Source organism: Calypte anna, chromosome 3 (genome assembly GCF_003957555.1).
Source record: "Calypte anna isolate BGI_N300 chromosome 3, bCalAnn1_v1.p, whole genome shotgun sequence".
Lineage (NCBI taxonomy): Eukaryota > Metazoa > Chordata > Aves > Apodiformes > Trochilidae > Calypte > Calypte anna.
In genome coordinates, this window is record NC_044246.1 from 95332546 (window position 1) to 95360327 (window position 27782).

At 38.6% G+C, this 27782-nt stretch overlaps 1 protein-coding gene across 4 annotated transcripts in view; it reads left to right on the forward strand.

Annotated features, from left to right (window-relative positions):
• ERICH1 (glutamate rich 1) overlaps positions 1–27782 on the forward strand; it is an 87086-nt gene that overhangs the window by 6532 nt on the left and 52772 nt on the right. For all 4 annotated transcript variants that reach the window (XM_030447656.1, XM_030447654.1, XM_030447655.1 and 1 more), the window contains exons 2-3: positions 7932–8123; positions 24335–24469. In XM_030447656.1, coding sequence (XP_030303516.1) covers positions 7932–8123; positions 24335–24469 — 327 coding nt within the window. The remainder of the gene's footprint in view (positions 1–7931; positions 8124–24334; positions 24470–27782) is intronic.

The window sequence follows — 27782 nt, forward strand, 5'->3', positions numbered from 1 at the left end:
AGTTTCAGAGAGTAATTCTGCACTAACAGATGAACTGAACATTTTAAACGAAGCCTTGTCCATATGTTCTGCATGTGGATTATCATTCTGCCTGTTCTATCTTCTTGTGTTCAGCTGTACTATCATTTCTTCTGCTTTAGCAGAAATAGCATGTTAACACATCTTACACATGGGATGGTTTCTGGAGAAATTCTTTACTCTTCCCTTTTTGGAAAAGTCTTCTGTTTGTAGGAGAGAACAAGTAGGGCAACTTGCAAGCTTCACAGAATTCTAATGTGTTTAGTGCTCTTGATGCCACTTAATTTATTCTTGCTGCCCCAATTGCCTTTGAGTAGGCAGAAGGCAAGCAATTGAGAAACAAGGTGGGTGTGCTTACAGTATGGATGGCAAGTAGCCAAAAGTAAGTGCCAGTCACTCTCCACAGAATTGTTCTTGAGAAAACTGTTACCTCCTACACTCAGATGGACAGGAACACTTGTAATGTTTTTCAGTTAATTTTTTTAGTTATTCAGTATGCTTTTGCCAAGTCTGTAGTCTTCACTGAGTCTTAAGTCATGCTTTCAACCCCAGGAGAACCTTAATAAACTGGCAGTGCTGTTCCAGTGTTGGCACATGTGTGTTTATGGTTAGTCTGCTTATGTACATAAGAAAGTGGTGTGCATTTAATAGATGCCAAACATTGCATTTATTCGAAGGAGGCTTTTTACCTTTCTGAAAAATGGTGGTAGAAAGATCCTGCATATTCACTATTTGTGTGAGTAACCAGCATGTGTTTTGCACTCCATTTCTTGGAGTTACACTTTGCTTTGCTTATGTTATGTCAAACTGTAGAGACCTGGTGCTTTTCAGCTTTCTGATGTATTTGTACTTCACACATTAGTTGATGAGAATTAGTCATGGAACTAGTTTAGTATCTGTTGCAAATTATTCTCATTTCTGAAAATATTTGCTCCTTTTGGTCATTGAGGAAGTCCTTGCAAGATATGTCTTCTACAATGACAGGACTAGAGGAGATGGCCTCAAGTTGCACCAGGGGAGGTTTAAACTAGATCTGAGAAAGAATTTCTTTACTGAGAGAGTAGGTAGGTGTTGGAATGGGCTGCCCAGGGAGGTGGTGGAACCACCATTCCAGAAAGTGTTTAAAAAACATGTAGATGAGGCACTTGGGGACATGCTTTAGTGGGTGATACAAATTCTAAAATTATATATATATATATATATATATATATATAAAAATATAATTGGGGGGAGGGGTGTGGATGTCGAGAGTTGAATGTGGTGATCTTGGAGGCCTTTCCCAACTGTGACAATTCTAGGATTCTGTGTTGCTACAGCACATTGCACAGAAGGAAAAGTCAGTGCTTTCAGTTACAGGGTTGGTATTTTGATAGTGCTTCATGTTTTCAGCTGAAAAATGAATTTGTTTCAGTTTGGAATGTAGATAGAAAATGTATTCAGAAGACAGGGCTAGACTATGTAAGCTTTTTCACATTTGTGGGCCTATCAGAATTGAAGTTTTCTCCTGAAAATTTGCAGGCAGCTGAACTAGATGATTGTTGTAGTGCCCCTTCCAACTGAAATACACCAAATGCTCTTTTCATCTTGTGCTTACAGCTCTCTGCACCTCAGACACAAGACTGTAAGGTTTTTTTAAAGCTCTAGAAGTATACAGGCACAATGTACTTTCCTGTAGAATGGCATAGGATCTTAATACTATGAGGAAAGTCCATTCAAAATAAAATTATATGTAAACACAGTAAAGTAAAGCAGCACTACAGATTAAAATCTTCCACTGTTGGCTTTTTAAACTGTTATTTGCCACTACCATAAGCCAAATTACACTTCCTTTTCTTTCAGTGGGAAACCTGATACCAGTGGCATTTCTGAGAGGAAACTGAGCAAAATCTCATCCACATTTTTATGTACTGCCCTTAAATGTGACTGTGCCTGTTATGGTCCAGAGTACCATTAAAATTTTGTTTTGTTTTGATCTGTATGAACAAAGTCCAACTGCAAGGGTAGGGTGCAAGCATAAACTTATTTGACACAAGCAAAATGATAAATCCTCATGGAAGTATGGGGAATATATTGTCAGGCAAAAGAAGAAGGGAGGAAAAAGAAGAAGATAAAAGAAGAGACAGAGAGACAGAGAGAGAGAGAGAGAGAGAGAGAGAGAGAGAGAGAGAGTCCATCTGTCCAGTGAGTTTTCTTCAGGCTGGTGCACTGATCCTGGACAGGGCTGTTCACTTGAAAATTGTCTTTTGGGGGCAAATAAAATTCCACTGAGATCATCAGTGGAATCTTACAGTGCTTAAATACTGCTGAAGTACTAAGCAAAAGTTCAGTATCTTGATTACTGCACAAAGATGTTATGTGATTTTTACCTATCTAAAAAAAGCAACAGCCTTTCAGTGGGTATAACTAATAACTTACTTCTTTATGAGCATCTATCTTGTATATCATACTAGCTTAAAATTTTTGGCATTTGTTTATGCTACACAGCCCAAGCTCTCCTTGTTCTTGTATGTCTTGTTGTTTATTGGAAAAACTCTTCTCTGTCTTCTCAGGTTTGAGTTCATCTGATTTGTACACAGAAGACTTAAGGCTGTGCAGGGATTTTCGGTGAGATGTCTCAAGTCATGTATTAATGTAGCTCATTTTCCTGTCTCAGATTAAAAAATACTTGGCCCAGTAGTGTCTTGGATCACATTGCCATTGCATTTTACCTCCATCACAGTAGTGGTTCAGTCTCTCTCCTGATTAGTTAACCACAGAGGTTTTTATCTGTAGTCACCTTGAGTTTAATAATCACCACTTAGGAATATTTGCTTGTTCCCATAAGTATGAAGCCCCCTACTTCCCTGGGAGGGAAAAGGGCTGTAAGGTCTCATTTCTTTCACTAATTTTTATGACCAATGACCTTATTAACAAAGGCAGTGTCAGTGTAGCCTGGTAATGCCCTGTAGCAAAAGGGTAAAGACTATTTAAACCTTTAGGATTTGGGCCAGGTATTTATGCTAATATTTTCACTGGGCCTACTCTTGGACATGTCTAGATCTAATATTGGGAAGTTTTGAGTATAATCTTGAACTCTGTTAAAACTTCTCCACAAAATTGTTGTAATGTACACAACTCCTGACCCTGCCACCACATGTGTGCACACACAATCTGATGTCTGGCAAATCCAATTAGATTAAGAAAACAAAATCCTCTAGTTGAGGATTATAAAAAGTCTAGTGTTTCTCTCACCTTTACTTACCTTCAGTGTCTTGTTTTCAACACTGCGCATCTAACGGCATAAAGAATCTATTTGTCTTAATATTAAAGGCCTGACAGATTTCTGATAGTAAAAGAGCACAAAAAATGTGGCAAGCACTTCTTTGACAGTTCTCTTTGGGCTTCTGTTTGGACTCTGGAGATACCAGCAGTGGAAAAATACTTCCATGTACTACTTGGAACTAAAATGGCAAATGTCTGCTATGCTAAGACAGTACTTCAAAATATGGTGATCCCTGGGCTATGCTCATGTAACCTAGAGGCTTAAAGCTTCCTCCAGTTGTCACTGTGTTGACCAGGTGTTCAAAGCCATGTCTTCCTTCAATAACATATAGCTATGGGAAACTTTTCTTCAGATTGCAGAATACATTCCCTGTAGAACTTGAAAAGCATCTTCATTCTTCAATAGGCTGGGAGTAATGAGCTATAAATTATAGCTCAGAGAAACGGAGCCATGATAAGCTTCTGTGGTAGTTTTAAAAGACTTAATATGGATTAAGTGAACTGAAGTCCTACTTTCATTAATTCTTGTCTGGTCTGTGCCCTATAAAACTTCTTGGTTTACTACCTGCTGTCCCAGATTTTGCCTGGGAGCAAGGACAGTTGAAAGCAGTGCAGAGCATTCTGCATTGCTTTCAGCTGCATCCATATCACTGCCATCTCTGGCCTCTAAACTCTTACTTTATCTGCTTTCCTCTCTCACTTCCAGGTTCTCATCTGTTCCAGAGACCGCTTTTTGTAAAAGGAGAGATATATTTGCAGTAGTCTGTGCAAAAAGACTTCCTTTTTTTCCCCATGTAATTGGCTTCTTATTGCTGTTCACATTTCTTTCCTGTTCAATTACAGGCTTAGTTCCCGAGATAATTCCCCTCAATCTAGTCTTTCTCTTCCAGGCTGGAGCACCATAGTTGTAATACGTGAAGACAATTTTTGGTAACTTCCTCAAAATCATACCAAATAGAATATATTAAATTAAATGTCTTATACCATGTGTATTCACACTGTGTGTAAATGTGGCGATTTTCATTGATTCTGACTCCCAGCAGTGTCTCCCTTACTTTTGTGTGGTCTCCCTTGCCTTTTCTTGGTCATTTTAAAAACACTTCTCAATACTATGTGCTAGCTTAGATACATCAGTCTGTCATGAAAAGTGTTCCTGGATTGGTCTATTGAAAGACCACGTGAATGTGTACAGATCTTCCATCAGTTTTGTTGAGTGGAAGACAGCAACAAATATGACTGTATGTACTTAGCTATCCTATGGGTATGGTGAGAGCATGTTTTGTTCTGGTTTTGAACTGTGATAGGTTAGATATGGCTCTGGTAGTTCATTTTAAGTGTTTGAGCAATTCTTACCAGATAGACTGATCTCTGCTGTATGCTGCCAAAGACATCAGGTTAAGGAGAGTTTTGAATAGGGGAGAAAAGCAGCTCAGCAGCATCTGGCAAGATCTTAACCTCCTGTGGTTAAACCAATGCTCATGGATATCACCGGGGTTTTTTTGTTTGTTGGTGGGTTTGTTTGTTTGTTTTAACTAATTGCAGTGATAAAAGCCAGAGGAAAGAGCATCATCTGTAATCTGAAAAATGTTTTGGTAGCTCAGCTTTGAGACTCCTAATTGCAAAGCAGAATGCTGCTTTGGAGCATGGAAAGCTACTGAGTATGGCAGGATAGATACTCCTTGGAGCATCATTTCCTTTTTCATTAATACATGAGACAAAAGTCAAAAAGGTTTTGAAGTGCAGGCAGATTTTTTTTATTATTGGGTTTTTTTCAGGCTAGAATATACTTAGAATTCCAAATAGTTCAGACTAAATTTTTCATCTGCCAGTTTTTTCAGCTGCATATTAGTGATACCACCTTCTTCATTCCTCCAAAGAAAGTGTACTGCTGGGGTACATTGCTCCCTGCTGTCTTCGGAAGGTTTGAAATATATCTGGTTCCAGGCAGGGCCATTGTCATGCCTAGGTGTCACTACTGCTCATTTCCATTCTGTTGTGGTTATTGGGACTTCACTAGTGCCTTAAGAGATGACTTTGCAGAGCTGAGAGGCACTGACACAGGTGTGAAAGCTTTTCAGGCAGCAACGATAACCCTCTGTCTGCACCCGGCTGCTTCTTCCTGCATCTGATGAAAACTCCACCAGTTAAGACTGGATACTACTTTGGTGTTGGCAGCTAAACCATAGCTTTGCTGAAGTAAATCTATCACTGCTTCTCATCTAGATACTTTTTCCAAGCAAGAGAGATTTTTGTGGAGGAATGCTTTTCCTCAGGATTCACACCCTCCCAAGGCAGGCGTTATTTCTGCTTGCTTTCTCCAGCATAGGTAGTACAGATGGAGAGAGCCCGATATGAATGAGGAGGAATGAATGTATTGAAACTGGTCTCCTATTGCTTTCTGAAGGAATGCTAATGTGTGTATGAGTATAGTCCCTGTGTTTTAAAAATGAAATAAAAAGAGTGAATTATTTTTTTTGTGGAGTCACTGAATAGATGACTAGAGAAACCAGACTTCAAGACAGAAAGCATAAAATCTACTGTAGCTCTGAGCAGACTGACTCTCCTCAACAAATTTGGAGATGTATTTCTGTATACAGTTCATCAGTGTATCAATGATCATTAGCTTTGGCAGAATAGCTTCCTCAATAAAAGTGCTTGAGTGATAATTTTTTGTACTGATGCTGGCTGTGCTAGAGGTAATTTTCTTCGTATCTGTTCCTGTCTGCTATGTTTTGTAGTTGTGGTGGAAACTGTTGATAACACACCAGTGCCTCGGTTATTGCTGACCAGTGCTTGTACAGCACCAAGGCTTTCTCTGTTGCACAGACTGCCCCACCTGTCAGTAGGCTGAGGGTGCACAAGGAATTGGGAGGGGACACAGCTGGGACGGCTGACCCCGACTCACCCATACTCTATGGCATTGTGCTCAGCATTAAAAGCTGAAGGAAGGATAAGGATGTGGAGATGTTTGAAATGGTGGTGTTTGTCATCCCAAGTCACTGCTGTATGTGATGGAACCCTGCTTTTCTGGGGATGGCTGAACACTCTGCCTGTGATGGGAAGCACTGACTGAATTGCTTATTTTGCTTTGCATGAGTGTACAGCTTTTGCTTTATCTATTAAACTGTCTTCATCTCAACCTGCAAGTTGTTGCAATTCTACCTCTCTGATTCTCTTCCCCATTCTACCCCTGGGGCAGAGTGAACAAGCAGCTGGGTGTTGTTTAGCTGCCTGCTGAGGTTAAACCATCACATTTAGCAATAGCTTTACTGGAGTTCATTGAAATGCTGCAGTGTTGTTAGCAGTACTGGGGAAAAGGGCCCAGGATAACCTGCTTTAGAGTCAGAAATCTGCAAAGAACAGTTACATTTGGCTTATTATGCTGCTTACTTCAGTCTGATTTCTCTAGTTGTCCTCTGAGGAAAGTAGTTGTGGATTTTGTCTTGCTAGCTAGCTGTAGAATGTCCTGGCAAGGGAATTTTTCTTACGCAAAGAAAATAGTCACATGTTGACATCCGTTTCAGGGAACAGCAGTCTTGACCTGTAACTTGCCAAACAGATTGTGCTTACATGATGAGGACATCACTAGTGGCTTGTCATGGGTTTTTTTTTCATGTCACTGTATTGTGAATAAGCTTAGAAAAACTAAAATTCAGGCTTTATAAGTAAAGCTTTCTGCACAAGTATATCTCTTCAGGCTCCCATGTTGTCTCAGGCCATTCATAAGGTCACCAATTATTAAAGAGATTTGGCACATATAAGTGATCTCTACAAACAATCTAACAAACATACGCCCCATACTTAGTAATTTACCTGACAACTGATGCATATTGCCAAGATTCATGTGGAGATAAAGTTTGTCTTATCAAAGACTGGTGGTTCAAGGATTTTCCAGCTTGATGAAAATGATTCCACTTGGAGTTTAGATAACACGTTTTTCTTCAAATCTCTTTACCCTCCTCTCCCATTCCACAGTATCTGTCTTCATAGAATTCATGAAGCTGCGGATGCTATTTTGCAATAGATAAATTTATTATGTAATTTCTTATTATATGAAAAAGAAAAGTATTACTGTGTCATTTCAAGGGATTGAAATATGCATGCATATGAAATATGCTTCCATATTAATATAATAGTTTTGTTGATGAGTAAATCAGTTGCATATATTTAATCAAATGATGCTTGCATTTGAGTAACTAGTAGCAGAATGCCAGTATCCTCAGAAAGGGGCCAATAAGAGGAAGAGGTGTACTGCTGATTCTGTAGAAATAATTGGGTTACCATGTGTTTCTGCTGCTGTCTACTTTTGTTTTTTCTGTATGATTAGTTGTTGTAGCTTACTAATATTATAGCCATTCAATTGCAATACATGAGTGCCAAAAGACCTGCATTTTGCACAGTCACATGCAAGACTTCAATATGTAACCTTGCTGGCAAACTCTAGGGTTTTAAAAGTGATCTTCTGACTCAAGTTTGTCTTTAACATACTATTTTTCTCTTTACCTGTGAAAGTTAGGGACTGCTGAAGACAAAGTTGCATGGAATATGAAGAAAACAATCTTACATCAGTCAGTTTTGTGGTTTATTAAATCTTAAAATACTCCTAAAGTACTGCATTTCTTTCTATTTAAAAAGGTTTGCTTACTCCACAGCATTCATACAGAAAGTATTGAAAAGACTCTACCCTGAAACTTCATCTTCTTCTGTGCATACTTCAAGTAGAGAAGAGAAGGCACCTTGCAGAAATCTGGGCTCAAAATCTGAAGAAAAGAATTTGGATAATGTTCAGACTTCATCAGCAGATGCTAACGTATCAACTGATACACCCTGCAAATCATTTCAAGGTGAGACTTCATAGTCCTTTTTCTCCTAATATGCTTTTAAATGTAGTTATTTTACTGGAGAACAGTATAATATCTGTTGATACCAACAGAAAAATTTGAATACCAGCACTCTGAACACAGAGTACACAGAATTTGTGTTATCAGCACATGGGTCTGTGAAAGGCAAGAAACAGTGTATTTGTGTGAATGTAGTGTTTAGCAGGAGCTATAGTTCAGTGTGAACTATAACTGTCTTTGGTGTAATATCTATTGAACAGTGATAAAATTACTTTTGCTGGTACAACTCTGTTCAGCTATTAGAGGTGGACCCAAAGATTTGTGGGAATACATGATTCCAGCCCTTCTCTCTGTCCACATTTTGCAACAGAAGCCCCAAGGCAGGTAAAAGAGCTGTCACCACAAGACAAAGCAGGTACAAGAGTTGTCACCGCTGTAGTAGTAGTCCCACAGTACCTGAAAAAGGAGATCAGAGCATGTCTGCTGATAGTAATTAGGTTTGGTCAATATTCTAGTGATACCAGTCAAGTCAATAATGCCAAGGAAGGTCTGAGATCAGGTATGTAAAGTCTGAGTTGGGATGTGCAGTAAATGGCATGGCTGCAGTCTAGCTCATCTGGGATCTGCTTAAAGGCCTCAGCTTTAAGTCAGCTCTTGAGTGATATGAAGGGTGTCCCTGCTGAGGTGGCTTCTTACAGGTGTTTCATGAGCAGCTGAATCAACACCTACCCGTAAGTGCAGGCAGCAAAGCTCCTAAGAGGGATTTCTGTGCCCTTAAACATCCCTGCTTTCCCCTTCTCTGTATTAGCTACCCAAGAGAAATGTAGAGAAGTTACCTGAGTGTGCTGGGATGCAGTTAGGAAAGCCAGAGTGCAGCTGGAGTAGAAACTCGTGAGGAAGAAACAAGAAAGGTGGAAGGCAACAACTGGAAGGCTGAAGAAAATGTGTAAGCACTGTTACTGCTGGGCTCTTTAGTAATGGTGGCAAAGTATAGTGAGTCCAATGAAGGGCACTTGTAATGGCCAGAGAGCCAGGTGGTGCTGTGTATGAGGAGAGACTGACAGAATTAAGATTAAGATGAAATCTCATTACTTCATCTGCCAAATGGGAAGGAGGAGTATGGAAAAGACTGAGCTGTGAACTTTTTGGAGGTGCTTAGCAATAGGAGAGAAAGCAACAAACACATTGTGGCAGGAATACTTCCAGCTACTTAGGGAGGGGAATTCCACCTTGAAGATGATCAGGTATTGAGGATGGACTGATTGTAAATAGTTTTGGTGTCTCCATTCTTGGAGGAGTTAAAAACTAACCAGTACACTAGAAAACTTGATCTAATTGGGTCAAACTTTAAGGGGATTTGGGCTCCATAAGTTGTTTCTAACATACATTAATCTAGACATCTGTGTTATTTGGGTTTAATTTTTTTCTTTTAAATAAATAAATAAAAAAGCTCCCCACCCAATTAGTAGCAAGACTTACTAGTAAAAGCTTGGCTACAGGGCTTTCTTCTTTGTATCTGCAGTAGAATTTGCTTTTGAAGGGCTGTGTGACTGTTGGTCCTGTATTTCATTCCATTACAGTGATAGAAGGTAGCTTGGAAATCTCAACTTGCTGGAATTCTGTTTCATTAAAGCTTAGAACAGTTTGGGTTGGAAGGAACAATAAAGATCATCTAGTTCCGAAACCCCAGCCATGGACAGGGACACCTCCCACTAGACCAGGCTGCTCAAAGTCCCATCCAGTCTGGCCTTGAACACTTTCATGGAGAGAGCATTCACAACTTCCCTGGGACACATTTTTGTGTGTCTCACCACCCTCACTATAAAAGTTTTCTTTCTAATGTGTAACCTAACTCTACCCTCTTCTAGTTTTAAGCCATTACCCTCTGTGCTATTGCTACACAAACTTGTAAAAAGTGCCTCCCCAGCCTTCTTGTAGGTCTCCTTCAGGTACTGGAAGTTGGTCTATGATCTCCCCAGACCCTTCTCTTCTTCAGGCTGAAAACACCCAAATCTCCCATCCTCTCTTCACAGGAGGGGTGCTCTGGCCCTCTGATCATCTTTGCGTCCCTCCTCTGAACTCGCTTCAGGGGCTCCATAAACTTCTTGTGTTGGGGACCCCAGAACTGGGCACAGCACTCTATGTAAGGTCTTGTGAGGGCAAGCTAGAGGGGCACTCGCCTCCTTTGACCACATTTCATTTGATACTACCCAGGATATTTTTGGCTTTCTGGGCTGCAAGCAGACATTGCCGGCTCACGTTGAGCTTCTCATCAACCAACGTGCACCAGTTCTTCTCCTCAGGACTGTTTGCAATCTGTTCTCCACCCAGCATGTATTTGTGCTTGCTATTGCCCCAAACCATGTGCAGGTACCCATTTTGTATTTCTAGATCAGTACTTTTAGTACTTCTTCTGTGTAATGAATCATGAGAGACACATTTTCAAAAGGCTGATGAAACATTAAGCTTATTCTGTAAAATCATTTGATAGCACTGCAAACTAATTGTCCTTTTGAAATGGGTAACAGGCCCTTTATAGACTATATAGACTATATGCTAAATAAGCATGACTATATAGTAATTTCTTAAGCTAAAAATGCCTTCATTTGTAGTGGAACTATACTATTCCTTTATAAATTAGAGCCTGCTCCAGTTCCCACAGAAGTGGTAGGAGAGGGGGAGAATTTCACAGAAATCAGACTGTTAGGGGTTGGAAGGGACCTCAAGAGATCGAGTCCAACTCCCTGTCAGAGCAGGACCACCTAGTGTAGGTCACACAGGAACATGTTCAGGTGGGTTTTGAATGTCTTCAGAGAGAAGACTCTACAACCTTACTGAGCAGCCTGTTCCAGTGTTCTGTCACCTTCACAGTGAAAAAGCTTTTTCTTATATTTACAAAGAACCTCCTATGCTCCAACTTGCATCCATTACCCCTTCTGCTATTGGTCATCACTGAGAAAAGCCTGGCTCCATCCTCCTGACACTCACCCTTTACATATTTGTAAACATTAATGAGGTCACCCCTGAGTCTCCTCCAGTCTTGAGAGACCCAACTCTCTCAGCCTTTCCTCATAAGGGAGATGTTCTACTCCCTTAATCATCTCTGTGGCTCTGCACTGGACTCTTTCAAGCAGTTCCCTGTCCTTCTTGAATGGAGGGGCCCAGAACTGGATACAATATTCCAGATGTGGCTTCACCAAGGCAGAGTAGAGGGGTGGGAGAACCTCTCTTGACCTACCAGCCTCACCCCTTCTAATACACCCCAGGATGCCATTGGCCTTCTTGGCCACAAGGGCACATCGCTAGCTCATGGTCATCTTTCTGTCCACTAGAACTCCCAGGTCCCTTTCCTCTATGGTGCTCTCTAACAGCTCAGTTCCCAACCTATACTGGTACCTGGGGTTTTTCTTTCCCAGGTTTAAGACTCTACACTTGCCCTTGTTGTAATTCATTAAATTTTTTCCTGCCCAACTCTACCACCTCTCTAGATCCCTCTGAATGGCATCACGGCCTTCTGGGGTGTCAGCCAGTCCTCCCAGCTTTGTGTCACCAGCAAACTTGCTGAGAAGACACTGTCCCATCATCAAGGTCATTGATAAAGATGTTGAACAGCACTGGACCCAGCACTGATCTCAAAGAGACTCTGCTAGTTACAGGTCTCTAGCTGGACTCTGCATCATGGGTCTCTTTGGGCTCTATTGTGTAGCCAGTTCTTAATCCATCTCGCTGTCCATTCTTCTGTTCCACATTTCCTGAGCTTACTCAAGAGGATGTTATGGGAGACTTTGTCAAAAGCCTTGCTAAGGTATATCCACTGGTTTTCCTGCATCTACCCATTCTGTTACAACATTGTAGAAGACTATCTCCTTGGTAAATCCATGCTGACTACTCCTGATAACCTCCTCTCCCATTTCCTTAGAGATGACCTCCAGAATGAGCTGCTCCATCATTTTTCCAGGGATGGAGGTGAGGCTGACTGGTCTGTAATTGCCTGGATCTTTCTTGTGCCTTTTGAAGACTGGAGTGACCCTGGCTTTGCTCCAGTCCTCAGGCACCTCTCCTGTTTGCCGTGACCTCTCAAAAATGATGGAGAGTGATAGGGCTGTAACATCATCCATCACTCTCCACACTCCTGGGTGCATCCCATAAGGGCCCATGGACTTGTGTATATTCCATTCGCATAGCTGATCTCTAACCCAGTCTTCACTGAACAGTGGCAAGTCATCCCTCCTCCAGGCTTTCTCTCTAATATCCAGGGTCTGGAGCTCACAGGGTCTGGTCATGGGAGTAAAGACTGAAGCAAAGAAGTTACTCAGCAACTCTGCCTTCCCTGCATACTCCGTTATTAGGGCTCCTGCCCCATTCAGCAGTGGGCTCACATTCTCCCTATTCTTCCTTTTGCTATTGCTATGTTTGAACACAGTCTTCTTGTTTCCTTTTACTTAGTCGAACTTGATTTATGACTCCTGATTGTTTATACCTGGTTCCTAATACAGTGTTGTTCAAGTTAATGAAGCAAAAATATTTGATCCAGAATTACAATACAGGTAAAACACAGCTCATTGGAAAAGGAACACTGAGCAAAAGAACAGTTATTTAAGATTTTCAAGGCAAAGGAACAAGGCTGTTCTTGAAATTAACAGCAAACTGCTGAGCTTGTTTGCTGCTGGAGATGAGCAAAGGCTATGATTGTACGGAAAGTGTTTTGTCTTGATTTACAGTCTACAAACTTGTATTTTAAACAAGAGGCATTGAGGAGGTTTGTAGTGATGAACTTGTAGCAAAAAGAGAAATCAGTTACCCGTCTGTGAAACCAACAGAACCATTCTCATCTGGTTGCAGTTTCAGTTAAATTTAAGGAGCTCTGGTATGAATAGTCATTTACATGTGGTGATTTCGTGGTATTGGGCACTGCAGGTTTAGTAGTAGGCTTTAAGATTTGGAGCTGCAAATTGAGTGGCCTTGGAATAGGAAAAACATAAATGCTTTTTCTTTAAACCATATATTATTTTAACTTCTTTCTGGTAGAGTAGAAAGGTTATGAGTGTAACTGTGAAACAAACAGCTCATCATTTAAGTAGCAGGAGTCAGAGATGAACAAATTAAAATGAGAGAGATTGTAAAATATGAACTGCTCCTAGTTTGAAGGTGATTTCAGCCCTACAAAATCTACTGAAAGATTTAATTTGGTGTCAATTAGAAACTAAAAACTTACTTAAAAAGAAACTGACTTGAAGTCAAGTGTTTTCAAGTGTTAAGTAACATACGATTCTATCTTTAAAATTCATCACAATATTCTGGTTGGCTATAGTAGTTATTTTAGTTAGTAGTTATTTCAGGTTGTGAAAATACCATTACCAATATGCACAAGTTAACCCTCCATAGGTTCTTAGTTTTATTGGAATACAGTTGGCAGCACTGCCTTAAATGTCTGCATATTGAAGCATAAGACACACATCCATAAAATTTAAAGATCATCCTTTTACGTCCTATAAATACTTGCATTTATCTGCCTCTTGAGATCAAGTTGAGATGCTCAAGCATCAGGACCCATATTAATGACTGGTTATGATTTAATAATGCAAGGTAAATAAATTAAATTAAATACCATAAAATTTGGTAGCAGAAAGGGTTGTCCCATAGAGGTACCCACATAGTTCTGGAACTAAAGCTTATAATGAGACCCAGAATAACTGGAGATTGAAGGAAAATTCTGCGGGATGCTGCTCTTTGTGACTACAAAGTAATATGAGTGGTATTTGTATTTGTTATGGGAAGGTGATAGTTCTGTTAGAGATGAAGAAAACATGTAGATGTGCCAAGCTTCTGAACCCCAAATAAGGAAGGGCAGTTGCTTATATCTGAAAAGATAAAATTTTATTTCTTTTTAAGGGGACTTAAGAAACAAACAAACCTGATGATCTGCCTGTGGCCAAAATTTCTGTTCAAGGACATACTAAGATGTACTTTCCCTTTGGATCCTAGCTATCTAAATCAGATTTGCTTCTTCCCCCTCTTCTACAAAAATACTCAGCAAGAAAATGAATATAACCAAAATGGGTGTTCCTTCTTCCCCAGAACAGTTAGGTAAGACATTTCTCTAAACATTTCTCCTGTTGACGAACCCAATTCTTCCATTGGAAGAACTCTAGTTTGCAGTTTTAGAAGATGTAAAAAATCTTTCTGGTTTCTAAAAACTAAAGAAACTCTAGATTATCAGCATTTATTTCCTTAAAACCATTTTAAAGTTACATGTAATAAACCTGACCCTTCTTGACAAGTGAAGTATTAAAGAGAGCAAATAGGAAATTGCAAGCTTCTAAGTATGAGGACTTCATTTATTTTTCCCTAAGCTTGTGAATATGCTTCGAAGTGTAATAGTAAATGCTTAAAAATTTACCATGAAAGAAGTATCTGGCAGAAGACCAAGAAAGCATTTCTAACTATGAATTACTTGTCTGGGTATGGCCTTTCTTTTAAGTTTGTACTGAGGATTGGTTTTGTTTTCTGACCCTAGGTTAGGGCAGGGTCTACTTGCAACAAGCATTAATTTCTTGGAGGATGTTTCTCTTGAGGTCTGTGGTTCTGGTTCTGTGTTTTCTTTATTTTTGTTGATATTTAATAACTGTGTTAGTTGTTTTTAATAGCTTTCTAGTATTTATTAAAAGTAGATGTGTGTGCTTCTGATTAGACACTTGCTAATTGTAGAATTTTTAAATTTTGTTTTTTAATGGCCCTCATAGTCTTAGGACGTCGTCAGATTTATAACCATTTTTAAAGGACTTGGGAGTTACTGATCAATGTTTAGCATCATCCTTATAAAAATTAAAATTTAAGAGTTGCCAAAGAAGGATAAATATATACAAGTTGAAATGTATATTATTGAATTTTTTCTGTATAAAGCATGCTGTTTTGCTTTTGGTTTTTGTATTTTCCCTAGTTCTGAAAAAGGAAATTAAAATGCAGAGAGCCTAGGCAGAGTCTCAGATCTTGTGGAAACAAACTATTTGATCTTCTATGTCTACTTCATTTATTTAAGAAAGATGAGTAGAACTACTAGGCTATTAGTATTCCTAAGTTTAAGGGTTTTTTACAAAAGGGAATCCATGTTATGCTGTATAAAAAAAAAATAAAACCTGAATGCAATTAATTAAATAAAAATGTGAATATTTGTCAACTGTGAAGTACTCCAGTATTGATATCTTGTATCAGGAACCCCTGTTAAAAGTAGTACAGCTGTGTGTTTATTTTTTTTGTGTGGTTGTCATCTTACTTTTCCATTGATGTTATTAATACCATCAGTATCCTGCGTTCAAGAAATCCTTGTTGGGATGTCTGAACTGTGCCCTTACTCATTCTAATCCTGTTTTCCTGTAGCCATCCTATTAGAGATTAAGCTTGACAGAAATGCCTAGAAGACAAAACTTGTCTAAAAAATGTGTGGATAGTCTTGACTCTTGGTTGATCAAACTGTTGAAGTGCAAATGCTTGAGAAATTAAACTAGCAGCACCTAATGCAGTAAGCAGCTTTAGAGACTTGTTAATAATTCAGCTTCATTTTAGTTAATTACTCTGGGAAGCCGTCTGTTGTGAATAAGCTAAAGAGCAATGGAGATTATAATTATTATAGAACGAAGTGTTGTCACACACCCTTATGTTCTTAGGGTTTTAAAAATCCTAATGAAGTGGCATTACACTCTGAAAATGGGACAGCTATATCCAGAAGTGAGTAGAGTGTTTGAAGACAGTAGCCTGTAGGTGGCTATGGTAGGAATGGTGTCCAACGCCATGTACAAGTAGCTGTGTGCCTGGGGGAACGTAGAGATCTGGGGTCTGAGGAAGGAAGGACCAAAAGACAAATAAACTTCACCTGTCGGTTCAGATTCAGTGGGCTGCAGGTACAGTGCCTGTCACTTCTGTTGTGAAAGAAACAGACTTGTAGTTCAGTCTCCAGTTCCTTTAGCAATGCCTTCTTTGGTTTGTTTTTTTTGCATGTTGGCAGATTCCTTTTCCAGTGTTCTCATAAACATTCTTCCCTTCATCTTCATTTCCAACAGCTTAGCTGTCATAGAGAAATCTACTGGCCACTTTGACAACTGAAAGCAATTTAACAAGTAGCTCATCTAATAGTATGTAACCACTGCCTAATTGGAGTAGAAAGTGCCAGCTTCAGCTAAAAGTGTAAGCCATCTCTAAAGGTAAATGTAGCCAGCTGCAGGAAAACTAATTAGCTTAAAAAAGGAAACAAGAAAATGGCTTGTGTAAAAACTTGATAAAACGGACTTGTTTCAGATAGAGAAGGGCTGATAGCCCTGCAGTTAATCTCACTGTAGCATAGTAATTGTCGGTGTTAGCATTCTCACTGTCCACCTTGTCTCCCTGTTTGACATTATTTTTCAAGAGCTGATGACAAAACAGATTGTGCAAGATGCCCTTCCTGCTCCCCTGTACACTGTGGAGTTTATTACTTTAAGCTGTCGTTGTCAAAATCATAGTTATTTGGAGTCAAATTTAATGTTTTCTGCTGGTACACATGCTTACCTCCTGCCTGTCTTTCCTGCCATCTGTATCCTCCGTTACTTGAAGAGGGAAAGTACTGAGCTAAGTTTAGGGCAAATGATTTTTGTGCTTTTGTGGTCTGCATTATATTTGTACACAAGCAGGAATGGACTGTTACTGATGACAGGTGTTGGCCTCTTCTCTCAAGTAATGATAGAAGTGGAGGAAAGGGTCTAAAGTAGGGCAGGCTTAGACTAGATATTAGGAAGAATTTCTTTATTGAGAGAGTAGTCAGGCACTGGGCCAGACTGCCCAGGGAGGCAGTGGAGTTGCCATCTCTGGAGTAGATGTGTGGATGAGGTACTTTAGGACATGACTTAGTGATTGTGGTGGTTTTTTCCAGGTTGATGGTTGAACTCTGTGATCTTAGAAGTCTTGGTTTCGACTGTGATGATTCTGTGGTGAATTCCAGTTATGGAATTTAAAAATGTGTTCTGGGAGGGAGGAAAAAAAAACATGTAAAGCCCTAAACTTGGTTTACTTTTATTCTTATGAGCACATCCCCATTTCCTGATCTCATTTCAGGCAGGTCCCAGTAATGACATAATCACTTAATCAGTGAGGGTAATTAACTATTGCAACAGAGAGATGACATTTTAGATTCAGTACTGTTGCATTTATTTTAAAAAATACATATTTATTGGCAGACATGTATTTGGATTTTGAAAATTACTTTGAACAAATAAGATCTGGATCACCAGTAGAAATAACTGAGCTGAGTACTAAACTTCACATTGATAGCTTCATTCTTCTGTTCACAAAGCTAAAATTCTTAGGCAGCTAATCAAAAGATTGCCTATAATCATACGCCAGGACCTATATGAGACACTGAAGCTTTTAAGTTAAGTAACTTAAACTATACAGCTATTTATTCATCATTACCTCTTCAGCTTTCAAAATACAACAAAATAACTTGTACCAGTTTTGAAATTAGTTATCTGAATTTTAAAACTGTTATCTGCCTGTAGTCAGATAACTCTCTGGAAAGTATTCTGTTTCTTGCTTTCCTTAAGATTCTTCCCCTGTTTCACACTGTTTGTTTTGTGCTGTTTTCATTACTTTTTCCAAGGGAATGTAGGCATTTTTATGGTTCAGAGGAAAAAATTCTTCCTCAGACCTTGAGTGAGAGCAAGAGGAAGAAGGATTTGTACTTTTTTAATGTGTTTTCTCTGTGACAAAGAATGTCTGCCACTTCTAATGTAATGAAACTGAGGCTGAGTTATAATAGTGAGTCCTGTCTCCAATAAAATGGGTTCTAATACAGCCTTTCTAGGTCTACAGAAAAATCTAAGAATTAGTGTCTGAGTTGGAGGTAGTGAGGAAAACAAGTCTGAGCTTTCTTATTCATTTTTTTTTAATGAATTTCCTGTCCCAACCTTGGGCCTTGTAAAAGGGGTATATCTTTGTTGATCTTGACTTCCTTCTGATTTTTTTTTTGCCATCAAGCTGAAGGAAAAGTACTTCTGAAGATTATCTCAATATTTCTTACTTTATTAACACTCTAGTCCTCTGAACATCAAGCCTCTTCCTTATTTTTTTGGTCTTTGGCAGTTTTAGGAGTTGAAGATCTCAGCACTGGTGGATAGCAGCACTATAGTTACATGCTTCTCAGTTGGATGATGAATCTGAGTAATGAAGTGTTAACTTTTTTTCTTTTAACAGGTGTTTGAACAGTAGATTTTAATAACATTGAAAGCTAATTTAAACACAAAATAATTTTAAAACTGAATAAAATCCACAGTAGATAGCTTATCCTAAGTGCAGAGTGTTTAACAAAAAGGTAACTAAGTTGGCAATATTTGTAGTATTTGAGGTATTTATTACAAGGTGAGTGCATGGATCATCATTCATTAGGATGCTATCATTATTCTTCTTTACATTCTCCCTGCCTTATAATCATACTTGTGTTTGAACAGGAAGGCTGAAATATAGCTTGTCAAATATTAAGTAGACTCATCTTTCAAAGAAGTATTACCATTTGCTTAGTTGAAATGGGTTGAGAATCCATCCCACCAATATCATGAGAGCCACTCAATAATTGTATCTGGTTTCACTGCAAATCTAGTAAATATCTTAGTACACTGAAAGGACAAACTCTAAGGCTGGCCTGCAGCTATCCTCTTCCTTTCCTTTTCTCTTCAATTTGCATGTTCCTCACAAGGAAGAGAGTTGGGAATCTAGCTGCTGCAAGAGTTGGTTCCAGACCCTAAGCAGTAGGTAATGTTGGCTTCTTAGAGATCTGCCTGGTGAAACCTTGTACTCCTCTGAGTTTCTAAGAACTCAGTCAAGAGGAGCACATGCAGATTGTAATACAATAGGCTTATTTCCTTACATGGAAAAGATGGAATGAAAAAGAAATTATTTGTGCTCATTCATCTTGGCTTTCCATCAGTTTGATAACAGGCAAGTCATTACAGGATAAGCCCTGGGGTATGGCTAGAAAAAGGAATTTTCTTTGAAAAATCAACTTTAATGACCTAGTTTTATTTATCTTATAAAATGCACTGAATCATTAAATCTTAAAAACAAGTGCTTAGTGCTCACAAATAGTACATTGTCATCTCCATTTTTTGAGAAGAGGGAGCAACCTCTGTAATCTAGACTTGCTCTTTTTAATGAAGTTAAGTACTCCTGGTGATGTGAAGTGTCAGGAGGAAGGTTTGAATGAACTGACTTGTGTGACAGCATCTTACCAGACACAAATAATAAACACCCTAAGAATCATGAGCAGCATTCTGTATTATGGTGAAGTTTCTACAGAAAAAAATCTGTGAATGCAGTGAAAACATGCTATTTCTTGACCATCAAAAATGGTGGAATTTTCTGTTCAAATTTGTTGTCTGAATCTGTGCAATTGTGCATTTAGGAATAGAATGGCACACTTTTCAAAGTTTTACCTGGCAAGCAGAGAGATTTAGCATTCAGAACAGCATAGCAGACACCTTGAAGTTTTAAAGCTGAAGGGAACTATGCAGAAGAGCATACTTTTTCAGTATTCTGATACAAGTTTTGGTGCCAGTAGAATACATGGCACTAGCAAATAATGTAATGTGAGATTACTGAATGTCTTTTGGACATCCAGTCAACTTTTATTTAAAAAGAGATGAAGAATCTTTGGAAGGAGTGTGTTTTTGGCCAAAAACTGGCTTGAGTGACTCTATCTGTGCTGTAAAGCACAGGTAATGGGGGAGATGGATGGGCAGTAATATCTGCAGATGATTTTTTTTTTAGATTTGCTTTTAAGATTTTTGCTTTTTTTACAGATTTGCTTAAGGTTCATGCTGATGAAGGAAAATTTGATATCCTCACATTGATCAACTGAAAAAGTACTTATTTTTCAATGCCCTCAAGGTCTGTATTTTCTACAGTTGGTCACTGGCATCACATTTGCTACTCTTCAATTTATGATGAATTTCTGGAGGAGGCAAAGCTCTGTTGCCCACTGTCTTTAAAGATGCTTGTCTTGCTAGTCAGTTGAGGGGAAGGTGATAGTGCATCTATAGTGTGTAGAGATAGAGGAGATGAATATGTGCATTAGGGATTGACACAGTTGTCATATTATGCACTTATATATAATAAAAATTAGGAATAGCTAAACTATGGTCATATATGTAGAAATTTAGTTTGATAAAAAATTTTAAAGGAGGCAATAGACCTTCTTCAAGCCTTACTTTTGTCCAGATCATATCCACTGTAACACCATGCACTAAATGCTTACAAAGAATATTGACTTTTTTAGAAGGTGTCACTGAACTAATCAGACCTTGGCTTTGATCCAGCGTCGCTTCTTTTGCTTTTCTTTAAAGATCTCTTTTGGGGGCTAAACTTTTTTCTTCCATTTGGAGAAGAGGTAGTGAGGTTTTTTCCAAGGGATAATTTGGGAGAAAAGATCAGTCTTTGTCAGATTGGGCTAGTTTGATGGCTGTTGGAGAGAGGCTTTGAGATGCTCTAGTTAACTTCTGGACTTGAGTCCTTTCTTTGGTCTATGGGGCCCTGCCTTGGGGGAACACAAGCTTTACATTTCAGGGAAGCACATCCTGAGAAAGACTGTTTCTGTGTAACGTTTTGAAACTGTTATGGAGTGCTGGTGTCCTGGGCTGCAGGAGGGTCTCTGTGAGGAGAGGCTGGGGCTGCCCCACGCCCAACACAGCTGGTCCCAGATGGACCCAACTGCCCCCACCGTGGGGCACAGCTGAGCCCCCCAGCTAAAGTGGTGGCTTCACAGGGAAAATACATGTAAGAAAGAAGAGAACACTCCTGAGAGAGTGACAATTTCACAAGAAGTGACAAACAGTGGGAACACCAGGGTCAGAGGAGGAGGTGCTCTGTGGTTGAGCAAATGTTCCTGAAGGACTGCAGCCTATGGAGAACCCCCAATGGCAAAGGGGGAGAGTGAGAAAAAGGAGCAGCAGAAAGAAACCATTATATAATGACTGTAAACACCCACCACTACCTTGCACTGCTCACTGCATTGCTGAAGGGGCTGAGTGTGACCTGCAGGGAGAGGAAAATTTTGTATTGAATATGAGCTGGGGAGGAGAGGTGTTTTTTCTAAGTGTTTTAATGTTTGTTGCTTTTTATTTTGTTTCTGTTCCCTAATACCTGAGTGTCACAATCTCTCTTGCCTGCAGTAGTTGGTAAGTATTCTCCTCGTCTTTCACCTACAAGCTCTCTCATTCTTGTTCTTGCCACTTTTTTCCTACTCTTGTCCCACTGAGAAGAGAGTGAGCATTTTGGGGGTGGGGGAGACATTTTGGTTGATAGCCAGGGTTGACCCACTGTAGAAACTGGAAGTGATTCCTTCTTGGCCCAGGATTTTCTCGGTCAAAATAATTAGCAAAGTACCAAGGTCATGTGAATGTGTGTTCTGGCCATGTCTAGCCTTGAGATGGGCTCAAGCATGCTTTGTGTTCAGGCCATCTGGAAGCCATGCTAGTGTTAGGTACCACTGTTCTAAGGTGCAGGTAGGGGAATGTTTAAGGATACTGAGAAGTGGCCTTAAAGCAAAATATCCTGTGTCATCCTGCAATGATGACAGACTGTATAGTTTGTAAGTGTAAATGGCTATGGCAAGGTGGAAGCTTTACCCTCATCTTCCTCTTAAAAGTTCTGATATTTGTTTGTAGTAGGGCAGCAGATGGTAACATAGCCATACTACTGACATATTTGCAGCCTTGGTAACGGTGTAGTTTAGATGCACTTAGCTACTCTGTGCACTAGGTTGATATACATGCAAAGGAGTATTTTGGGGGAATTCTGGGAGGAAGGATATGTATAGGAGACAACTGGATTAAAAATATTTATTCTGCTTTCTTATTTTATCTTAGAGTAATTCTGATTTGATTTGTTTTGTAAACGTATTTGAGATGTTTTGGGGTAACATTTTTTTTCCATAAAACAAAATTCAGAAATTATATTCATTACTTAAAACTAGTAGAAAGAAGAGCATTCTTGAGTATCTCCAGTATCTGACTACCTTTGCTGGTCAAACATTGGTTTGACATACTAATGCAGGATTAGCAAAGATTTATGCTTGATCTGTGGTTTGTAAAGCACTTTAAGATGTATAAGGGATGAATATGTATATAATTTGAGGACTCCCATTTAAACAAGTTGACTTCAAAAAATATTTTGTCATCACTCGCATAATGAAAGTATTTAATGTTACTCTTTGTAAGATCAGATGTTACAGATAGTCCCCTGTAATCTTTTAAGTGTAACTGTTTTGACTGGTAAAATCAATATCCCAATTTATCTACTTCTTTTATGATTAAAGAGTTTGAGTTAGTTGGGGCTACTGCAAATGAAATTTAATGTTCTCATGGTCATCTTTGCTTTACAAAACCTAAATTTTAAGGGAAAAAAAGAGAAAATTTGAAAATTTTCAGCAGGGAGTAACTCAAGAAACGTTTATACGTCCTCATAATTTAAAACTATTACCATTTAGCCCTTGATCATTAATCAACTTGGGCAGGGGAAAAAATAATCAATGAAAGTACTGCCTGTTCAGTGATTTGGCAGCATCTTCACAAAAAAGATCTGTCGAAGAATTATTCCAAATTATTTTTTAGGACATGTTTTTCCAAATCACATAATTGCTTTTCGTATTCCTGTATTATTTACTTCTTTTCCTTTATTATCCTTCAGAGTAAGTATTATCAATAACTGTTTGAAATGTTCTGCCTTGGTGAAGAAAAAAATAACTTCCTAATGTGTTTTCAGAACAAAGGTATTACATCCAAATGATAAAAACAACCGTGATGTTTTGGTTTTGTTGGGGTTTTTTTGTGGTTTTTTTGTTTTATTTTTTGAAAATTGCCTTATGTGTTTGGAAATGTACTTTATCATAGGTATCTGAGACTGTCAGCCATGCCAGAGTCTTTCAAGTGTGTCTTCTGAGAAGTGTCCATGTATAGTTAAATTACATATTAGAAACTGATCCCTAACAAGAATTATTTCTATCAGACACAACTGCATTTTTAGGTATGTTTAGGTATTTGTTCAAGCATAGCTGCAGTTTGGTAATAGACTTGGATCATCTGGGATCTTCTGGCAAGTTTGTGGTGGAAGAAGGCTAATTGCATCTACCTACCATAGATGTTTTTACTATTTGTTATTTTAACAGTTCTATCAACCTCTTTTTTAAGGGGCAAATTGCCCCAAAGAAGGAAAGGTTAATTCTGTGTCTGTGCTGGCTTAGGGAGCTGGCTGAGTGTAGAAAGAACACACTGAACCATATAAAATGACATTGCAGCATCTGGAGACATCCTGAGCATCCTGGCCTTCTGGGGAGGCTTTTGTCACCCTGTAGTTCACTTCTACTCTTGTCACTACTGAGCAAAAAAAATAGTCTGCTATTTAGACTGGGTTTGTGTAACTGGAGCAGAGATTCATCTCTCTCATTCCTACAGTTACTTCTCAGTTACTCCTACAGTTACTTTGGTGAACAAATGAAGTTTATACTGCCATTCTTGCATGTATTTTTAAATACCTTTTAATGGGGCAAGAAATCATACAACAGCTGTCTACTGCCATCATCACAAATGGTTTCCTATACAATGAAACAGTTGGAAAGCTGGCCCTGGGTACTCTCTTCCCTCCAGAAAGTAGAAAAAAAGATGAGGAGATGAGCCCTCTTGGGCAGGCAGTGCTGAGGCTTAGTCAAAGTGTGGCTTTCAAACTCTATCTTTGACCCCTTCAGAACAGCATAGGCTGTGTTTATAAGGCCTGCAGATGGACAAACCTCAGATCTGTGATTCTTTTTTTATGGTAGCTATCATTTCATGATCAACTTCTTTCTCTCTGTTCAGCCATTTCTTATGAACCAGTTCTTAAAGAAATCTCATGCTGAATGGGGAAAATGTGTCAAGTGTCTCTGAAAATATTACTCTAAGTAGAAGCTTTTTCTGAGCTTACAGTTACTGCTGGAAACATGTAATCTGTGGAGTATGTGTTGATTTGTAGTAGCTACAGAATTTGGTGATATTTTGCTCCTCATAGGATATTTTTAGTGTTCCACTCCTACTTTCTCTAACTTCCTTTTCCTTTTTAGGGATTTTCAAGACCACTTACTGTCATTTTTGTAGGTGGGAAAACATTTGAGAATCTATACTGAGATCAATAGCCAGAGACTTTTTTCTTTTCCTGTTTTGTAGGCGCTGACAATAGAGTTCTGTCTTCAAGGAAAATGTACACGGTGAATCTTCCCCCAGAGGGTTACGTTGCAATTACTACAGATGCTAATAGTAATTCAGTTTCTGAAAACTCAAGCCATAGTGCTGACTCAACAGGTAAGTTGTATAGTTACTACTATGATGAATTTTTCTCAAGGGAAAACCTCTTAGCTGGTCTTACCTAGGAGGTCCAAGTTGCAGCAATGAAATATTTAAACTATTGCTACCAGTGGGTGTCACTGTTTTGCAACATAAGCAAAATGAGGCTGTGCATCCCTATGAGCTCACTTCCATTGAAGACCAGATTCAACATTTGGTTACAGCCATTCAGTGCCACTGACTTAAATAAAGTATGACTCAAGACAAAGTCTTCATCTCCTCCCACTCAAGTGACATATATATGTTCATAGTATGCCTACTTACAGTTGTCAGTTTTAGGCGGACATGTTAGATAAAGCTGTTTTAGTAAGTCTTACTCCTGATGCTCTCCCATATTGGGAAAGACTTAAAGAGCTTTCAAGCTTAGCTCTCCCTGTTAGAACAGACATTCACTTGATAGGAGCTGATGAGGAGACTCATCGATTGTTTAGCATGGAAAGGCCTTCTGAGGAGAAACTGACCATGTAAACTTCAGAACCAATATTCAGTGTTGTCAAATGATAGGAGAAGCAGCACAGGATCTTTAAAAAAGTGTGTTCTAAGTTAACTTTGGGTAAAAACATGGTTTTCTGAATGATGTTGCCAGAATTCACTTGATTCTGTCTCTATTAGAAAGAAGTCACAAGCTTAGATAAGACAAATTTATGTTGTTTTTTCAATTGCTATGTTTCTGTCAATGTTTTTTTGTCCATGATTCTGTATCAGTATCATTTGCTAGGGGTAACCTACAGCAAAACAGAACCCAAGTGAGCCTACTGAGTTAAAACACTTGATAAGCATTATTTATTAAACTACTATATCTGTTTCACCCTGGAGGCTGCCTAAATGTAAGGAAAACCTGAGATAAAATATAAAGATGCAGAAAGGCAAATGTTTCTTGCCTTTGAAAGAGGTACTCAGAGGGATGAACTTTTGGCTTGGAGAAGTTAAGTCTGCATGCTGCTCTGAGCACTGTTCAGAATCAGAATAGGAGTAAAGCTTTGAAGCAGCCAAGTGACTGAAGCAAAATACAGCATGACTGGCAGCACATCAAGAATGTTCTTTATCAGGATGAAATGGCTGAAAGATGCTTTTTGGATTAGGGAAGAAGTAATTTTATCAGAGTAAGATCTTATTGTGGGTGGGAATATGGATAGGAAGGTATCCTTTCAGATATTAGAGTGATGGTCCCCATCTTTATTTATTAATAAGATTAAATGAAATTTTATAATATTTTGTAGGAAATAGGGTTGGACCACTCACTTTTGTAGGACTTAGGCAATTTCTAAATAAAATATTAGAATACAGGCCTCTGAACATTATTGTAACTGAGATATTAAGGTATAAGCCCAGAAGTTTTGTGGCAGATATACTCAGCTTCTGTTTGAAGTCTATGAATAAATCTATATATGGTGCATATTAGATATTGATGTATTGCATATCAGTAAAGTGGAATAAATTTTAGGATTGTGGTATATTGTCCCTGTTTAGGCTCACAGAATCACAGTCATTGAGGTTGGAATATATCACAGTCATGGAGGTTGGAAGATAAGTTGAATCATCAACCCAACACCACCAGGCCAAACTAAACCATGTCCTGAAGAGCATTCTCAGCCATGACAGTAATCAGTAATGTTCTGGTGTTGCTTAGTGACAGTATTGACTGTTGAATGGTGATCTCTTGATCCCAGTCTCAGGAAGAGTAGGTTTTGGACTTCAGCTGCTTTTTTAACAGTTATCAAATGCATCTGGAATTTTGTGAGACTCATATTTGAATTTGTTACTTGAAGCTTTACAATTTGTGATAGAATCAAGAAAAAAAAAGTTTAAAGTGATCTTTGGTTTTTAATCTATGTTCCCTTGCAAAGTATGTTGGGCTACAACTGTCATGCTTGCCAGGTATTTGTCTAATTTGTTCTTTAAAACATCACCATAGAGAAATTTGCCTACATGCTATTTATTATGCAGTTTCATTGCTATTTAATGCTAGGTATTTCTTGCTGCATCTTAAAGCCCTATTTGTTCTGTCTAAATAGGCATTTTACATGGTATTTAGGCATATACATAAAATCTATTGCATGATGAAGGCTGGGATTTCTGAGAGTGCTTATAGAATAGAAAAGGAACAATTTAGATGGTCATACTGTGGATTACTTGCTTTGCTTGCCTAACTCTAATTTTATATAGCTTATTTAGATCTTCTGCCAAAAAGATGTAGGAAAGCTCCAATTAGAGCCTATGGCACTGAAGAAAAAAAATTGTGTGCATGTCTGTATGTGTGAACATCCTTTACATATGTGTGTGTGTGTGTATATATATAGAAAAAAATCTGTTCTGTTTAGAAGTGCCTCAGGTATTCCCAGAAAAACAGCTCCATAGGGCAGAAATACGGACCTGGACCTACTGTTTGCATTGTTTTAATACTATCTGTGTGATACGTTTTGAAGAGCAACAGTCCATGTTCTGCTCTGTCTCCTAAATAGTGGCGCATGTTGTATATAATTGATAGCCTTTTTGTAGCCTTTGGACCTGGAAGTAAATGAAATAAATTCTGTAGAAATTCAAACAAACAGAAACCTAATTCATAAAATAAACAACAAAATTTATTGAACCTGTTTTATGAAAATAATCTGAACAATTTGGGGGATTAAAAATTTTCAGTTGCAACTTAGTTATATATCAGTGTGATTTGGGATGTCTTTTCAATAAATTAAGAAAATCAAATCCATGTCTATATGAATTATAATAACAAGGCTATCAAGAGGCACAGATATACAATGGCTGATACTTCATTGCATTAAATTAATCTGTGGAAGAATGAACCATTCAGTCACAAGAATATTTATTCACATGTTGGCTGGTTTTGAGAAGCTATTTAGAAGTTGAAGTTAATTACAATTCTAAATTAAAATTTCTTATCTTTAAAATATGTTTGGGTTTGTCCATTGTCTTAAAGTAGTTACATTATGGCTAATACTGTCTGAATGAAATTCATCTTGTCCAGGCTTTCTTCTAAACAAAGGGAAAAAAAGCAAAGCAGGTCTGTATGAGTATTTCAGCGTGCCTTTCTCCATCTCTCTCAGCATGTTGATTTTAGCACTTAAAATATTTCAAATACTTTTAAATACTTTGCTCAGTTGAATCAAATAAATTGTGACCAGTTATGCCCCTGACATTACACAGGCACCCTGTGATGCATGTGTAATTTGTCCCCAGGAAGGAGTAGCACTGGTGCTTTTGACAAGTTGTGGCACCGTCTCAGCAACATCTTGGACCTTACAACACAGGAGGC